The sequence below is a fragment of the Tasmannia lanceolata genome, unplaced genomic scaffold, assembly GCF_043159265.1.
Source record: "Tasmannia lanceolata isolate RefF3 unplaced genomic scaffold, GAP_Taslan_0.1 ptg000015l, whole genome shotgun sequence".
Lineage (NCBI taxonomy): Eukaryota > Viridiplantae > Streptophyta > Magnoliopsida > Canellales > Winteraceae > Tasmannia > Tasmannia lanceolata.
In genome coordinates, this window is record NW_027518692.1 from 41,391,127 (window position 1) to 41,408,977 (window position 17,851).

At 37.2% G+C, this 17,851-nt stretch overlaps 4 protein-coding genes across 6 annotated transcripts in view; 1 reads left to right on the plus strand and 3 right to left on the minus strand.

Moving 5' to 3' along the window:
* Positions 1 to 1,750: 1,750 nt before the first annotated feature.
* On the minus strand, positions 1,751 to 2,385 carry LOC143847302 (uncharacterized). The gene has a single exon (XM_077356094.1). It carries the CDS (start codon positions 2,099 to 2,101, stop codon positions 1,889 to 1,891), a length of 213 nt encoding a protein of 70 aa, XP_077212209.1. The 5' UTR covers positions 2,102 to 2,385; the 3' UTR covers positions 1,751 to 1,888.
* A 1,500-nt stretch (positions 2,386 to 3,885) lies between these two features.
* On the plus strand, positions 3,886 to 4,453 carry LOC143847300 (uncharacterized). Its single transcript, XM_077356092.1, has one exon. It carries the CDS (start codon positions 3,979 to 3,981, stop codon positions 4,186 to 4,188), a length of 210 nt encoding a protein of 69 aa, XP_077212207.1. The 5' UTR covers positions 3,886 to 3,978; the 3' UTR covers positions 4,189 to 4,453.
* A 1,080-nt stretch (positions 4,454 to 5,533) lies between these two features.
* On the minus strand, positions 5,534 to 10,046 carry LOC143847299 (uncharacterized). Of its 3 annotated transcripts, XM_077356090.1 has the most exons (4): positions 9,507 to 9,923; positions 9,361 to 9,405; positions 6,525 to 6,616; positions 5,534 to 5,901 (listed from the first exon to the last, which is right to left on the minus strand). In XM_077356090.1, exons 1-4 carry the CDS (start codon positions 9,651 to 9,653, stop codon positions 5,688 to 5,690), a joined length of 498 nt encoding a protein of 165 aa, XP_077212205.1. In that variant the 5' UTR covers positions 9,654 to 9,923; the 3' UTR covers positions 5,534 to 5,687. The 3 variants fall into 3 exon arrangements, 1 of the variants encoding a protein (XP_077212205.1); XR_013234997.1 differs by lacking the exon at positions 6,525 to 6,616 and having other exon boundaries at positions 9,507 to 9,920; XR_013234996.1 differs by lacking the exon at positions 6,525 to 6,616 and having other exon boundaries at positions 9,361 to 10,046.
* A 6,640-nt stretch (positions 10,047 to 16,686) lies between these two features.
* LOC143847303 (agamous-like MADS-box protein MADS4) overlaps positions 16,687 to 17,851 on the minus strand; it is a 29,064-nt gene continuing 27,899 nt past the window's right edge. The window contains exon 8 of the mRNA XM_077356095.1: positions 16,687 to 16,925. Within this exon, the coding sequence (XP_077212210.1) occupies positions 16,850 to 16,925 (76 nt within the window). The 3' untranslated portion in view covers positions 16,687 to 16,849. The remainder of the gene's footprint in view (positions 16,926 to 17,851) is intronic.

A 17,851-nucleotide genomic window follows, 5' to 3' on the forward strand; every position in this document is an offset into this window, starting at 1 on the left:
CATAGATTAGAAGAGTAATGGTCTTGAAATTTAGTAGAATGGAAGATAAAGTAAGACCTATTCCTATTATCGTTAGGTCTAATATTGAGTGTAGAAATTACATTGATAAATGTTTTAAACCCAAAAAGAGTGCTCCTTTATTGAATCTTTGGCTCTCTCCCATTTGGGTATGGTTCCAATCAAAGTTTCTCCTTCTAGGAGTGTCTGGGTGATTTGGAGAAGACCGCCATGAACATCTTTCAAGATGAATATAGATGGGGCCTCTAAGGGCAACCGAGGTGAATTGGAAGGAGAATTATTTGGGATAACAGTGCAAAAGTGAGTCTAGCATTTTTCCAATTTGCAAGCTGAGTACAAAATTTTACTGGATAACTTAAGATACAGTATAACTATGGGGATTCAGGGAGACTGGATTGAAGCAGATAGTCAAGTCTTGATCAATATCATCCAAGGTAAGGGTAACAATCCCTGGTCGATTCTTTATTTCTGGCAAGAAATCGATCACTTATTTAGGCTTCTCAATTCTACTATCTTGCACCAATACAGAGGAGGTAATCAAGCGTCAGACTCTTTAGCAAAATTTGCCTGTAAAAATAGAGATAACAAAATTTTTACGTTGTGTAAAGACTTAGCTAGAGGGTCTAGGGGTGTGGGTTTGTTGTGATGCATTGAGAATAAATAAAATACAGTCCCTATCATTTTTCTGTGGTGGCCCTATTTATCATGAGTTATGGACTGTATACTGTCATATTTTTTTCTAGCTTATAGTTGCTAATGAAAAATAAATAAAATACAATCCCTCTAATTTCAGTACTGGCCCTATTTATAATGAGTGATGGGCTCTAGACTATCATTTTCCTGTGGTGTCTATGTTTGATGAGAGGGAATTTGTATTGACAAGCACAAATTTAGGCACTCTCCACCATGCCAGTTTCTCATTTGATTTGCTTTTGCTTTAGCATTTGCATTTTAAATGTAGGACAAATTGACATGGGTGTCAATCCTAATCTTAATGTTGTATATGCCAGGTTCCTTGATGATAATCAGAATTATTTATGAGTATGTTTTTATATTCTCTGCATTTTGTTTGGCTTTCCTTATTTTTTTTCTAGCATCGACCATCTTGGTCTCGGGGCTTTCCCCTTGTTTATTTCTTAATATAATTCTCCATCATCCCAAAAAAATAAGGTAAGGATACAGTCTCCATTATCGCCCAATTTAATCAATTATTAGAAGAATTAGCAATGCCCTCTCCCCCATCTATCATCCAGTTGCAGTTCTCACGGTCACTGTTTATCTGCTCATGGAGTGGGTATGGATCTTTTTCCATTAAACCATTGAGTATGTAGCATTACCAATGTATTCTTTTAAAGGCTAGGCTCACAATCGTCAGCTTAGAATAGTCTAATTTGTAAGTCTTTGACTGGGATTTTTACTAATATGAAAAATTTATGAGTTTTCTTTCTGAGAAATGTTGGCCAAGCAGGGATTTTTTTTTGTTAATTTTATCTAAAAAAATAAAGTACTAACCTGCAAGAAAACGTGTTCTAAGATTGAAAAACTCAAGTCTGGAAGTCTGAAATAATACAAGAATTAACATTTTGATTAATCAAATCAAGGTTTAGAAGAATATCAACGAGTTCATAAACTTGTTCTAAGATTACAATGATTCTTTTTTTGTACAAGGGATTGTATAATACCAAAAACCACAACAGGTGAAAAAACATTACATTTGAAATTTGAGCAGCCATTCCATCTAGAAAATGATCATTCATTTACCACAACAACATAGCCCAAACAAAGATCCATTGAGATTGCTTCCTCATGTTAAACCACAATATGGAAATCCAAACCATAATGGAAGAAGGAAAAGCTCCCTTTTAGTAGTTCAAGGAGCTCGTATGTGCACGCCAATGGCAACTACCAAGATAGTCAGGATTGCAAAGAAGAAGACAGAGTGAACCAGTATTGAAATCCCACTTGTGCACATGTTTCCAAATTCCATCGCCCTCATCCTCCCGGGCATCTGAAACAAGAGCCCAGGTGATAGAAGAATGAAGAGAACAACTGCTATAACTATAGGACCCCAGTCGGTCCCCATCTCTCTCTCTCTCTCTCTCTCTAACAGATTAATTGGGAGAAACAAAGAGTGATAAGCAATTTGTAGAGGGATGGGTTATATGGGTGTCAATGGTTTTCCTTTTTGAAAAGGGAGAGGATAACAAACTTTGGAGAAGAAGAAGAAAATGATCTCAAAAAGGAGAAGAGATACACAATGGGGTGGCTGCTTTTTGTAGTGATGAAAACAAGTATCTTTCACTAATTCATTTGTTATTCTGCACTTGAGATCACTTTTTATTGGTTAGCCCTTTGGATTAGCTTGCTCAAAGGCATACAAAAAGAAGGAAAGAAAAGGAAAAAAGGAAAAGGAAAAGGAAAAGGAAGGGCAAGGTTGTCATGAGATTGTGAAGAACACCTGGCATGTGAAAACGTGAAGAGGCAAGGCTAGGGGAGAAGTTAGGGTTGCTTGCTAGTCATACAAGCTAAAAAGGAGAATGATCATGTATTATGAAACAAATAGTGCCAACGAATGCCTACCACGCAAGACAAGTGATAATAGATCCATGTTAAAAAATGCTACTTATATTGGGGCGATGATATTTTCACTCCCCTTGTGTTATGCGCATGCTCCCCTTATAAGGTGATTTGACGTGAAAAGTGGGCAACTTTAACGCTTTTTGACGTCAAATCATTTTATAAGGGGAGCGTGCGCTAATGCAGGGGGAATGAAAATATCATCTCCCTTTTGGCACTGCCATGTTTTCATAATTGCACTGACTTACCTTGTCTTTTATTATCAAAGGTTATTACAATTCCCAAAAACTGTCAAAATCCGATTAAAAAAGAAAAAGACAAGGTGAGTTAGTGCTATTATCCAAACATGGCAGTCCCGATATAAACAGCCAAAAAAGATGATCCAATGTATATACCTAAAGTACACTGGATTGCTATAGATTATTGGCGTATAACGAATAGATATTAGCACTAACTCTGTAAGCATTGGGGCCAGAATTGGCAAAGCTAGGCTGCATGATCAACGGTCAATACAATACGCCCACAAGATCAACGGTCTGGATGACACATTCATTCGAAGTGTGGACCCTAAATTGATCATAACATTCGTACGACAACAGCCTGTCTCTAATAGAACTGAAAAAATAAAGGGAAATGATATCAGCAAGACCATATTTTGATCTATTCGCTAACCCATCCTGTCTTTTAGTATTTAAAGAGCTGTCAAAAGTTACTGCCCCACCTCCCACACACACAAACAACTTTCTAACACATTCAAACGATAGTCCTATAGTTTCATACTCATCAACTACACCCGTGGCTTTTCAATGTGTATAAGGTAGACCACCTCTTTTGCAACACTATCAGTGCTAATTAAGATTTCGTCTCTAGTCAGTCGATTAGAGAACTTTCTGTAGTCCCGACCAAAAACATAGTGAGCCCACATTGTTTGGATGAATCAAAGCATTCATTTGATGGGCCTTGATATTGTTAGGGTATGTCAAAAAAAATCAGCTATATAGGATCATCCTAACCCTTCGATTTGTGGACGGTCAACTAAAGGCCTACCTTATACACACTCAAAAGTCCGGGTGTAGTTGATGAGTTTGAAACTACAGGGTTACGGATGAATATGTCATAAAGTTGAGGGGTGTAACTATTTTTCCCTGAAATAAAATTCTAGTCTTAATGCTTAAGCATCTTGGGCCGTCCAAGCCAGCCAATAGGCCTGCTGGTATGCTGCCATGTGTTATCCGGCAACAGAAATCGCTTTCCACAGCGTCTATTCCAATGCCATACTTCCTATTTCTTCATTCTTTTAACCCATCTCTCTTTCTTTCTTCAAGATACGTGTCACCACATCTTCTTCTTCTTCTTCAACAAGCCCTCTGCATAGAGAAAAAAATGGCTGATTGGGGACCTGTAGTAATAGCATTGGTTCTGTTTGTGCTGTTAACTCCGGGACTACTTTTTCAGCTTCCCGGGAAGAGCAGAATAGTGGAATTTTGCAACTTTCAGACGAGTGGGATCTCCATTTTTGTTCACACCATTATCTATTTCGGTCTCATCACCATCTTTCTCATTGCTATTGGAGTCCACATCTACACTGGCTAATACTACTGAGGTTCACATACGCACAAAAAAAAAAGAAAAAAAGAGAAAGAATGGAAATAGGAAAGCAGAGAACATAAGAGCTCTTCTCTTGGGTTATTCCCTTTTCCTTTCATCTCTTTTTTTCCCCCATCTTGTTTTTTTTTTTTTTTTTTTCGAGAGACATGGATTGTTTTCCCTATCTCTTTATTTTTATTTGTTTTCCCTTTTTTTTTTGTTGGGTTTTGTGTTGTAATTTTGATGAATCCTTTTTCTGTTCTTGTTGGTAGATTATTTGTTTGTTGATTTCTTCTTGGTGGGTTTTAGATTTGATAGCAACTCTCTTTAGTAGAAATTTACTTCTGAGTTGGGAATCAAATTGTAAAGAAGAACAGAGAAGAAGGGAAAATGGTATTCAAGAGGTGGGTGGGTCCTACAGTAGATATCCAAGGGGTCATAACTTAAGAAAATGATCGGATGATCCTGGTCTATCAGGAGCCTCGGTTTTTAGGCCATTAGAATCCAATTCATCCGTCAAATATAGAGATCCAAAGTAAAAGCCAATCTAGATTGTGGATCGAGTGAGGGTGGCACACCATTATATAACAGCGGGCGTGATTTTGCTATTTTTGTGTCCACACCTATCTCGTTTCTTGCTTTACACGAGATTTCATGCTTTTCTCACTTTCATAGCTGGAAAATGATATTTCCACCCCTTTCTACTACAAGCTGCTTAGCAAACGTTTGGTATGTGGGACCCATCAGATCAATTTGGTTGAACTCTCTACCTGCATACATAGAGCACATGTTTGGTTGGTGGGACCAAAGTGATGGTTAACTGCCCAAATTCTCATAAACAGTCAAATGCCAACAGAAATGATATTTCCAGCTAGAACATCAAGGAATTCCACTTTCAGTCTCCTAAGTCTTGCACAAAAGCCAGGTAGGCTGGGATTTTGCTTGGCATTTGGGTGCCACATCAGAAAAATTCCTTGTTTGGTTGCCAATAAAGCATTGAAATCCATTGAAATCCCTGGAGAAGGGATGCCCCTCCTAGTTAATCATTACATGCTGGCGACGTTTCCCCCTTGTCCCCTCCCTATGAAATTCAAGCCAAAATCCACAAAAAGTGGAATTGCACTTGAATTTCTTGGGAATGGTGTTCTCTCTATATTGGTAATGACAGCCCCGCATACCGATATTCTCACAGGAGAGAGAGAGAGAGAGAGAGAGAGAGAGAGAGAGAGAGAGAGAGAGAGACCTACCACAGGAAGAAGGAAAAATAAAATAAAAATTGCAGTTACCTGGAGGTATGCATGGCGATTGGTGAAAGCCAGTTAAAAAAAAGGAAAGGAAAATAGAGAGATCATAGAGAAATAGATCGTTTATTGATTGTATGCTTGCATAAACAACAGAATATTTTCTACGGCCCGAATGATTACATGGAAAAAGAAAGGACGCAAGGGAGTTTTGTTGTACATAGCAAGAACCATTCAGTGGTTCAGAGCAAGAAATAGACAGCATCACAATAAGACTAGATATACCTGAGTGTTCTTTTTTCTTTTTTGGAATGGTAGATCCACCTGTGTATTGTTGACTTGAATTGGGCTAAGCTGACAGTGCTCGGGCTGAACTGATAGGGAAATGTAAAGAGACCCACAATTTCCACGGGAGCTTAGTGTACAAATCCATTGCCAATCCTCATCTAAAGAATTGGCAGCTTGGATAAAAGATGACCTGCAAAACACATTCAACTGAGAATGCTTTCGCTCGTAACTAATCACATGAACAAGTATTCCTTCTGTTCACAAAAAGACAGTCTTCAAAGTGTGTATGCCATAGCTTTGAAACGTCCAGAACAAGCAAAAATTATTTCTCCAAGAACGATGGGGGAGTTTGATAACCGTGAAACTCAAAATTATTAATTCTGAGTCCAATAATCAGTTTGTGACCCAAAATTGATTCTCAAAATCTAAAACAAACACGGCCTTTGGGTTTTGAGAACCGATTGTGAGTTCAAAACTGATTATTGGACTCAATATTACGTTTAATTTTTAGTCCAATAATCAGTTTTGAATCACAGTTGGTTCTCAAAATCCAAAACAAACAGTGCCTTAGTCTACCAAATTGTTCATCTCTCTACTGTTTATCAATTGCAACGTGTTGCCTAAACACAGTTGATATCTCTATTATGGTATGGTTAGTGTGTAAGCTTTCCTACACATGCACGAAAGTTATCCATCATGCATCTTTCTTTTGATTTCAATCAAAGTATCTTATGCCTTCCAAGCCTTCCCAAAGAACATCTTGCTCACAAACCCTGAACTTTTAGATCTAACCTTATGGCAGCTCAACCTTACCCATCAAGTTCGAAAGGCAGCACCAAGGGAAATGTGTTTTGCATGGGAGCCTCTTGCATTCGAATGCATGCGTTCCATGGTCTCCATGTTGCCTTGCAAATTGGAAAGCAAGAAAAATAAATAGAGATATCTCCTTCATACATTCAATCTCTAACCCAGGCTTTCAGACTAAATAAAGGTCAAGTATCCCATATAAAGCTTAAAAAGATTCAGGGCAGAGTTAGTTGCCAAATTTGAAATTCTCGAGTGGGAACAATCTTGTTTTATTTTCTTCTTCTTCTTTTTTGAATGGTTCTTTTCTTTTTTTTCTTTTCTGATCAAGAGAACATAGTCTTCTTAATAATCTGATACTTATGCTCTTTTGATTTTTTTTACCTGAAGAGGAACAACGAGACTCGACTCAAGTGTTTAAAACTCCTCGAGTCAATCATCGACAAGCACATATTGACTCCCTTTTACTCTTTTTTTTGAAATGGTATTGACTCCCTTTTACTTGGGCCGAATTCTCGCCCAAATCCAAGTTTTGGAACAATGATAAGACTTGATTAATAGAAAAAGAAGAAAAATATGCAAAGCAACCCCAATGGAGCTGGTCAGAGATGTGTAAGTATAAGAATATATACCGAAATTTCATTCATTCCCCTATTAGGATTTGCTTGCCCACAACTACTGCCTCTGTTAGCATCTCTCCAGACATGATGGAAGGTCATGTCTCTACTAATTAGAAGGTCCATTATTTCTTCAATCACATTAGCTAAGCATCAAGGATGGTATTCTACCGAGCCCATCCATCTAATGACAGTGAGGGAGTTTCCCTCGATGATATCTGGGCTTGGTCTGCTAGCATCTCTGCCAGCATTATTAAAGGTCATATGTCTCTAGTGATGAGAAGGTCCATTATTTCTACAATCACATTAGCTAAGCATCAAGGGAGGTACTCTATTGAGCCCATCCATCAAACGACATTGAGGGTGTTTCCCTCAATGATAGTTGGGCACTCTAAAATCGTCATTAGTTACTTGATACCCTAAGGAGGCTCTACACATATAGCTCTGGTGCCAATTGACACATGGATGGATGCCAAGGAATCACTTCTCATTTAACTCTGATACCAAACTTGATGTGGGGTGGATGCGAAACTTGATGTGGGACTACGAACTGATATAAGCTCTCACTAAAAACTTGGGTTCAGTCTTAATCAAAAGATAGGATTATCAAACTGAATGCTTGAATCTGCACGACTATTATGACAGATAAAACATATCTGGACAGATTTGTTAAAACGGCCAAAGAATGATATATCTGGGACAAAGTAAAGGATCTGGGTTTGATTTAACGTCTGAGATATTGGTAACTAATTAGGATAGTTGGTAGGGAAACTGTTGCAGGATTTGATGCGGGCTGTTACACGTTAAAGGGACTGTGACAGATTTAGAAATGGATTGTTATGAGTTTTGAGGGATTAGAACTGAGATGCTGAATTTGGTTTGGCTTATACAAAGATGGGATTCTGGTATGGCTTTTAGTCTGTAACAGCTCGGGACAAAGGTTCCTAATGGGGTTTTAGGATTTGTAATGATTCAAAGTGATAGGGAAACTAGTTTAGGACTTAAGAGTAAAGGGTTACAAGTGTAACGGTCAGTAAAAGGTAAGGTTTAAAGACTGGAACAAATATGTAATAGGTTTGCAGCAGTTTGTCAAATAATTGCATGTTTCTTTCCAACCTTGCCTCCAAACAATAATGGTGAAACAAGCTCCAGATAGGACAACTAAGTGTCCTTTTGGTCATCAACAAGGACAATTTGAAGATGAAAGAGAGATAACTACAAGATCCAAATGATGAAAATAAGAAGGCGGATGCAGTAAGTACTTGAAATAAGCTGCACGCACACACCATCTGCATCTCAATGCTAATTAGAATCCATGGCTCCTTGAAGAATTCATCTATCACAACATTTTTTTACAAAACTTTATGTAATATGGACATAAAATCTTACTATTTTTTTTACTGATTCCGTAATGATTCTCTGTTCATACTATTTTTTCACTATGCATTATTACCTTTTCATTGACCAAGAAACACCATTTCATAAATCCACCTAATCCTTTTACACAAAATTGGCAACGCAAATTACATAAATCCAACCACATAGTCACCAGATTAAATCTTATTTCCTTTTTATTGTGGACAAAAATTCTAATTTATCCGATTACAAAGTGAAAAAATATGCAATTTCAAGCAGACAAATAATAAGAATTAGACGAGAAATATCATATTTTGAAGAATAACCAAAATATCCTATTTCATCATAAAAGAACAAAGAATCAATTTAGATCCATATCTAAAAAAGTTTACCCCCCCCCCACACACACACACAATCACAGTAGAATGAATAAACCAAAGACTGCATCCAACCATCAATCAAAATCTACGCCAAATCTCATCCCTGATATTGGACTACACCCAAATCATGTGACTTGGTTGCTAAACATCAATCCAAATATAAGGCCCTGTTTGGATTGCAAGAAAAACAGTTCAGACTTTACGTCGAAAGAAACGAAGCCAAAGAAAATTCTTTCTTTCTACAATTTAGAGGGAAATTATATGATTATGGTTAATTTAGAGGGATATTATCATAAATTGAATGTAAAAATTTAGAAAGATTTTTTCTTTCCATACTTTTCCTGAAATCCAAACAGGGCATAAAGAATCAAATTGATGATAAAAAAGAAAAAGAAAAAGAACATCTAAAACCAAAAACCACACCAAATATCAACCCTAAACAATCAAATTGATGATAAAAAGAAGATATAAATCAACCCCAAAAAATCTCACCAGGCATTTGTCTTCGCGCGGAATTCCCCAACAGAATAGAACGCCCTAAAAATGAGAGATTGGAGATTATCCCAACAAAGTAGAACAACATAAACAATCCAAGAACCCAAGGCATTAATATAAATCCGATCACGAAGGTCACCGACCCACAGAACATTAACGCCATCGAGATTCCGAGGAGGAGCGATGCGAAACATGCCGGAGAAAACTCCGGCCGCCTCGCCGGCGGTGATATGGACATGGCCGGAGGTGGGTCGGAGAGGGGTTGAAGGATGCTGAGGAAGAGAGCGCATAGCTCGTAGAAAACCCTAGATTGTTGATCTTCACCTCTCATTTTTTGATAACCCTAACCCTGCAATTCCTCTTGAGGGTTTTTATTGTTGGAATTTTGTTCAAAGGAGGCAACTGGGTAAAATCGAAATAAAAAATCTCATTTTCTTTTCCCTCTCTCTCTCTCTCTCTCTCTACAGAGATTTGATTCAATGGGGGCTTTTGTTTGCTTGTATGATGAGAGAAAGGAAGAGAGGAAAACACAAATTGAGTAGTGTCATTACCAAAATGAGCTACTGACAAATACACATCTGTTTACTTTTAGGCTTTTTGAGGAATTTAAAATTGCCTCCTTTTCTTCCTTGGGCCACCCGATTGTAGTTGTCTTATTCAGTTAATTCATCTGATTAGCTGTTTGAAATGTATTTCCGCTGATTGCCTGGCAAATCCGATATATATATATATATATATATATATATATATATATATATATATATATATTTTTTTTTTTAACTCATTGAAGAATGAAGATAGTATAATAAATCTTGGTCAGTTGGTCCCCACCTCCATTGATGAGATCATGCCTTGTATCAGTAGTTAATGGGGCCCTTGCCCTTGGTAGTTCATGTGAGGTTTTCAAAACTTAAAAAGGCTATTAAAATTGATCATTTTTCTTCTTCTAAAACATCAATTCAAGCTCTAAAATAAATCCTCTTATGGAAATAATCATTGAAAGGATAGCCCTACTTTTCTTTGAATGGCAAGGAAAGAGTTAAGAGGGTTTGCTCGGAAAAAAGGATTTGTGTTGAAAAAAAGCATGGGATCCTCTATCGTGACACACACGTTAAGTATACACCAAGTGTGGGGATAGCAACCGTCCTTCCACCGAATTACATTAAGCGAGTTTCCCTCTACTATCAGTCTAGTTAATATACTTTTATTTGAGAATCAGACCCCTTGCCGTATTGCTCTCAAATCAGCTTCATTGGAGTTGGAGTCTGTAACCTCAATCGGTCCAGAAAAGGCCCACCTGGTCCTTTCCTAATCATCCATTAAGACGACTCCAACACTGGCCGGCCCTGGATTAATACTAATGCCTTCACAGCAGACAAATGCTTGCAAGGAGCCATCTTCCCATCTGTGTAGAGTGGAGATGGATTGGGTTATCATAACCAAAATCATTTTAACCTAAACCTTTTCTATACATTTTTACATTCCATGCCAACTCGATTGAGATTATAAGGATTGACAATTCTTTGTAAGTTTTAGTTTATGGACTAAGAGTGCAACTCGGGCAGGGTTGGATTGGGTTGTGTGTGTGTGGGTGTGGGGTGTGCGTGGATATGGACACCTTTAAAATTATACATGACACCTATGCTGCTCTGTGCTTTTCATACAAGTAAACAAGGTAAATGCAAATCAAATAAGACAAGTTAATATGGTGGAAATCACGTTTGTGTAGGCCGTGGGAGTTGGGACACTCTTGAAGGAATCTGTTGAGTTGTCTTTGTGGAATTTCTTTTGTAACTGTTATTGGACGTGAAGAAATCTATATATCTTGATGGAACTGGAACAATTAGAAAAATATTTGACGTTGAGAAAATGAAATGTAGGAAGATAGTGGGTAGGGTGAAAAAGAAAGGTCTCGGTTTTAACAAATGAAAGAACATAAGATAAATGTGTAGAGTGGACGCTATTTGGTTGAATTATTGTTCTACAAAAAAACAAATGGTCTATTTAGAGAAGACACAGCACTCAATATCACTTCACTCACCCCGGAATACTTTTTTTTTGTTTATTGCTTTTCATGTTTTTCATTCCCACAAATACTCCAAGGTCAAGGTAGGTTGGCAATCTTTATCAAGAGGCTCTTTAGTCTTTGCTGACCTTGGCTATCCATAAAATCTCTCTCTCTCTCTCTCTCTCTCTCTCTGGCTCTCGTTTTTATTTTGTTTTGCAGTGTTTTCCATAATGATGCCATGAGATGGAGCTTGTACAAGATGCCCACGTTGCTTGGGTCCACTCACATGATATTTGCACAATTTGGATTGCACATTCATTTGGCCCCACAACAGATATACCACAACATGATAAGAGGGGATTTGTTAGGGACCATCGCGGAAGGCTTTTCGGTGAGCGGCTGTTGCATGAGAGAGCAACACATAGGCTCACTTTTCAACAGATTTTGTCTTATTCATTTAACTCAACGCTCTCTCATGCAACAGCCGCTCCGCAAAAAGCCTTAAGTGATGGTCCCTATTAAATCCCGATAAGAGATTGATAGTTGAATCCTTTTACTTCAAGTCCTTTTACAATTAACTCCATCCATAATAGAACATTCCATATAAGCCGCTAAGGATGTATAATGTATCAGCGGGTATTGGGGTGTGTTCTTTGAGAAAAGCATGGCTCCACCGAGTGGGCCTTTTCGGAGCTGGTTGGCATTAAGGATCCAAATGGGGCGGAAGTCAGAGCAGCCCTTAAAGGTTAAGGCTAATTGTGGACAGAGACATGGACTATCTTATAGTGGAGGGAGATTCTCTCAATGTTATCATGTGATTAAGTAGGAAATCCCCTCCTCCTTGGAGATTTTTAGAGTTAACTGAGGAGACCCTCGATAGAGTGGAGGGTTAAATACACCTCATGCATCATATATGCCACCCAACATACCTATATATAATTTGTAATTGGGCTTCACTATTTGGTAATTTCAAAGTTGGGCATGTAATATATAAGATAATGTAAACCTCTTACGTCCAGTAATATAATAAGGGAAATGTTATCAGCACTACTGTATAATGATGAGGGCACTTCTCACTTTATTAAAAGTACGATATGGCCCGCACCATAGGATGATCCAAACCGTCCATTAGATGGGCCATAGCCTAAATAGGTCGTGCCTTAAAAATCATTTCCATAGGTTGGTCCTAACCCTCCGATCTATAGACGGTTAGGGTCAACCCTCTAACATTCAGATCGGAGAGTTAGGATCAACCTATGGAAATGATTTTTGGAGCACGACCTATTTAGGCTGTGGCCCATCTAATGGACGGTTTGGATCATCCTATGGTGCGGGCCATTACTACTTTTAATAAAGTGAGGAGTGCCCTCATCAAAATAATGTTGTGCTGATGACATTTCCCTATAATAATATGTACCCTGTATAAGAAATGCTTTTGTGGTTTTATGTTTTTGAAGTCGGTATTGACACCATTAAAATTAGACATGACACTTGTGCCAGTTTTTGTTTTATATATACGTTAAAAAAGAGAGAAAGGGAGATGATACCAGGGGTGCGAATCATCCTACAGGAGGTGGGAGTTTATCATCTCCCTGAAAAAAACCAGTTTCATAAGACAAGGCAATATGGTGAAAAATGCTTGACATTATGGTGACAATACAAATTCTATTTACATAGGCTGTGAGATTGAGACACTTTTGATGGGATCTGTTTTTTCCATCTTTGGGATTTTTATACCTTTTGACCTGAGTAAATCTCTCTTAAGGCGGTGTTTGGATTGCAGGAATTTTCTGAAAACATTTGGAAAGGAAAAATATTTCTAAAGTTCCTACTTTTTTTTCTATCATAAATGTTTTTTTCTTGCAATTCAAACAGAGCCTGAGGAACCTGAATGAGTAGGGAGATATTTGACAAGGAGAAAAAGAAAAGTAGTAGGAAGATATTATATTATTATGCAGGGAGAAAAAGAAAGGTTCTGCCTTTAACAAATAAAAGGACATAAGTGAACAGTATGTAGAGTCCATTTGCTTGAATTATTGTTCTACAAACAAACAAATGGTCTATTTTAAAAAGATGCATCACTCGATATCAAATTACTGAGCCCGTGAAACATTATTTGTCTACAAATTCAAGTTTTCATTGCCTAATGTACTCCAATTTATCCAACTAAATATCATTAAAATAAGTTGAAAATCTTTATCAAGAGGCTCTTTGCTGACTTTTGCTCTCCATAATTTCTTTTCATTTTTTATTTTATTTTAAGGGATTTGATTTTTCAACTAGTGTCCATTCTTGGGTTGAAAAAAAAAAAAAAAAAAAAAACCTTGTAGGGAATTTCAAAATAAAAGTTTTTTTTTTTATTGAAAAAATAAAAAAAAGTTTTTAAGATGAAAAGTTATTTTAATTTTTTGAAAATGGTAGTCTAAAAAGAAAAGAAAAGTTAATTTGAAAATGGATTTTTTTCAAACTAGTGTAGAAGGCTTATTCGGAGACTAGAAGTTCAGTCCACATGATAGAGTGAGAAGAGGCGAGATGAGTTAATAAGTATACTTACAGTCACTCTAACTCACTCTAACATGTTGAAACCCACCATTCTTTCTTCCTAAATGATAAATCTTCAGCCATTATACTTAATCCAACTCCGGAACAACCTTAGATAGCTTTAAAAGATCCAAACCGGATGCATTAACATTTCAACATTCTCTCTTAATGCATTTTTCTTTTATCCGAACATTTCTTTGAAGTGAACAAGACATTTTGCATGTCTTGTGCACCGTGGGCTATAAGACAGTGTTCAATAGGAACAAGAACAATGTTTTGTAGGGCATATGCATCTTCGCAGAGGTACCGTTGGACGCCTTGAATTTTTTTTCTATAGTAGATCTGGACCATTGAACATGATCGGCGTTGGTCCTGATCGATTGGTATGATGATATGAGATCATATGATGATCAGAAGAGATTGATCACGAATGGGTGTGATTTAAACTACTTGATCGTGCCCAGATACATATCAATGTTTGAAACTCGAATAGGGGTGATATGGACCATCTATTGAAAATGGACGAGTAGGTTTATAAAAAGGCCTGAAGTCTATCACATAAAACACAATACTAAAATGGAAAATGTTATCAGCACTACTGTATTTTGATGAAGGCTCTCCTCACTTTATTAAAAGTACGGTAGATGATGATCCAAACCGTTCAGTAGATGGGCCACAACCTAAATAGGTAGTGCCCCAAAAATTATTTCCATAGGTTGGTCCTAACCCTCCTATCTATAGAGGGTTAGGATCAACCTATGGAAATGATTTTTGGGGCACAGCCTATTTAGGCTGTGGCCCATCTAATGGATGTTTTGGATCATCCTAAGGTGTGGGCCATACCGTACTTTTAATAAAGTGAGGAGTGCCCTCATCAAAATACAGAGTGCTGATAACATTTCCCTACTAAATTACAGTGGTCTACCTTTTCTCCCGCCTCCACTGGTGAAGATGAAGAATTGAATGCAATCAGGTTATAGAAAGACTTGATGGTTAGGGACCGAGAAGAGCACAAGATCCAAATCCTTTTGTCGGCATTAGACTTCTTTATGTAGCAGGACGCCAACCTTTCAAAGAGCCTCCCCACCCCTCTATCTCCCTCTCAAAGAGGTTTCTCTTGAATTCAATTTTCCAGGATATCCCATCCTCCTCTCTGTCCATACAATCCTTAACCCAAGCCTCTTTCTCCACCTCACTACGAACAAGTCTGGGAAGGCTTCCTCCAGAGGGGCCTCTCCACACCACTTATCCTTCCAAAACTTGATTCTGTCTTTTGAAGACTCTAAATCTTATACCCTCTTCAAATTTGATCATTTGCTACATTATTTGTCTCCAAACTGTAACTCCTCTGTGCCTGCATATATATATATATATATATATATATATATATATGAAAATAGAGTTCATAAGGGTGCCCTCATATAGCTTATATGAGGTGGCTTTTACAAAACATAAGGGGCCTACATTGTTAGGATGATCCGAAGCATTCATTTGAAAGGCCCCATCATAGATAGGGTGTGTACAAAAAATCAGCTCCATTGGATCATCCTAACCCCTCCAAAAGTGGGGGCAAAAATGGATAGACATGTTTTGTCCACAAATCTGCCAATTTTTGCCCCCACTTTTGGAGGGGTTAGGATGATCCAATGGAGCTGATTTTTTTGTACACACCCTATCTATGATGGGGGCCTTTCAAATGAATGCTTCGGATCATCCTAACAATGTGGGCCCCTTATGTTTGGTGAGAGCCACCTCATATAAGCTTATATGAGGGCACCTTTAGGAACTCTATTCTCTCTCTCTCTCTCTCTCTCTCTCTCTCTCTCTATATATATATATATATATATATATATATATATATATATATATATATATATATATATATATATATATATATATAAGAGCACCAAACTTCTCAATGGCCTTCACCCATAAATGATTTCCTTGCCAAACCTCTATAGCCACTTCCCTAAGAGTGCTTGGTTCATTGCCTTTAGTCTTCTTATCCCCAGCTGCCTCCCCTCGCTTTAAAGCCTTGATAGAGGTTAGCCTTGATCGAGGTTGCCTTTAGTCTTCTTCTTTGGATTGCAGGAATTTTTCTGGAAAAATTAGGAAAGGAAAAAAATTCTTTTTTGTTTTGTTTTGAATGGCAGTAATTTCTACTTTTTTACACACAAATAAAGATAAATTGAGCCAACCCTATTTCAATTTATGATAACATCCATCTAAATTAGCCATAATCCTATCATGTCCCTCTAAATAGCTAGTAGAAAGAAAAAGATTTCCTTACAAAAAGCATTTTCCATTAGAAGCCCCTGTTTGGATTGCAGGATTTTTTTAGAAAATTTTGGAAAAGAAACAATTTCTTACTTTTTTTTACACACTAACAAAGAAAACTTGAGGCAACCCTATTCAATTTTTACTTAGAGGGACCTTCAAACTTGAGGCAACCATAATCATATCATTTTCGTCTAAATCATGGGAAGAAAAACTTTTCCCAAGAAAGATTTTCCATCACAAATTTTTTTCTTGTAATCCAAACAAGGGAATGAAGCTATCCAAGGTGGGGTCTAGTAGATGAACGATTTGAATCATTAAAAGAGTAGTCCCATTTGTTATTTTTGCAGTTTTCCTTACCCATATTATCAAAATCAAGCACCATATGGTTCCTATCTTTACAGAGGTGCTTACAAATAAAGCTTAATGAAGAAATGAGTAGAAATAATAGATCTTAGCTAGGCTAAAAGCAATATGATTCTAAGATAGAATTGAACTTCAGGAAATGGGTTTTTAATAGAAGTTTCTTAAATTACAAAGAAGTAGCTTGCATGAAATTAGAAAGAGCACCTTGCACAGCAAATGACGATCAAAGTGTTTGTTTGTCAACAATACACAAGGCTACACTAAGGAATACATACTAATGGCGAGAGAGGTCTATCATGCCAGCCATCCTGGCATGTAGTTATTCAAACTTGGCCCTGGTGTGGCGATCGTTATTTGATCGGGTTGGTAACTGCACCCACAAAATCACAAGCGTGAGTTAGTTTGGTTCTTGCCTTGGAGAAAAAACAAACAATTTAGGGCACGTTGTTCAATTTTTTAGAGATTTTATATGGTGTCTGCATATGGAGTCTAGTGTTTTTCATAGAGTTCTGTGTGGCCCACTTTATAGGATGATCCAAATCGTTCATTTGTTGGTTAGGGATCCCATTTATTTTGTTCTTGTTAAAGCACTAATTAATCTAATAATCTTAGATTGCCCAAAATGAATATGAATCAACGATTTTGTCTTGCCCAAATAAAACATGAAGCAGAGCTTCAAGCTGGCTAAAAATAAAATGACAGTAAGAAAGAGAAGGTAACACTCGAACAAGCCATTTCAAAAAGCTTAAAATGTCCAGTATTCGAGCTGGCCTACAAAGGGCACTTAAAAAGAGAAAGGAGTTATTTTTGGAAGCAGGGTTGCTGAAAGAGGCCTACAATGGTAAGTTGGATTTTGTTCAATATATACGGTCAAGGAGGTTTTGGTAGTTCTTCTTAATTTAGATGTGCAGACTATTGTTGGAGAAAATTAGGACTAAACCAGATTTTCAGAGTTGACAGATAGGTTTCTATTTAGATTTGATTGGATTCATTTCTAATTTTGGAATCACTATTTCGTCATTTTCTTGTTGCCTTATAGAGCTTTTTGGTTGATTGATTTGTTGTTCCAAAGAAGCTCTTATTTAAAAGTTCGTTTTGGTGTGGTTTTCATTGTGCAGAAGTTTCTTCTAGTTTTTGAGGTGTAGAAAGAAACAAAGAGGACTTCTGGGTATGTTCCGGCTCCCAGTTTTTGGTCATTGAAGAATTTTTTTTGTCTCTTTATGTCCTCTCCTTGATAGATTTCTGATAATTTCAAGTAAGTAGAACGTATTAATTTAATTTCCTAGAATTATATAT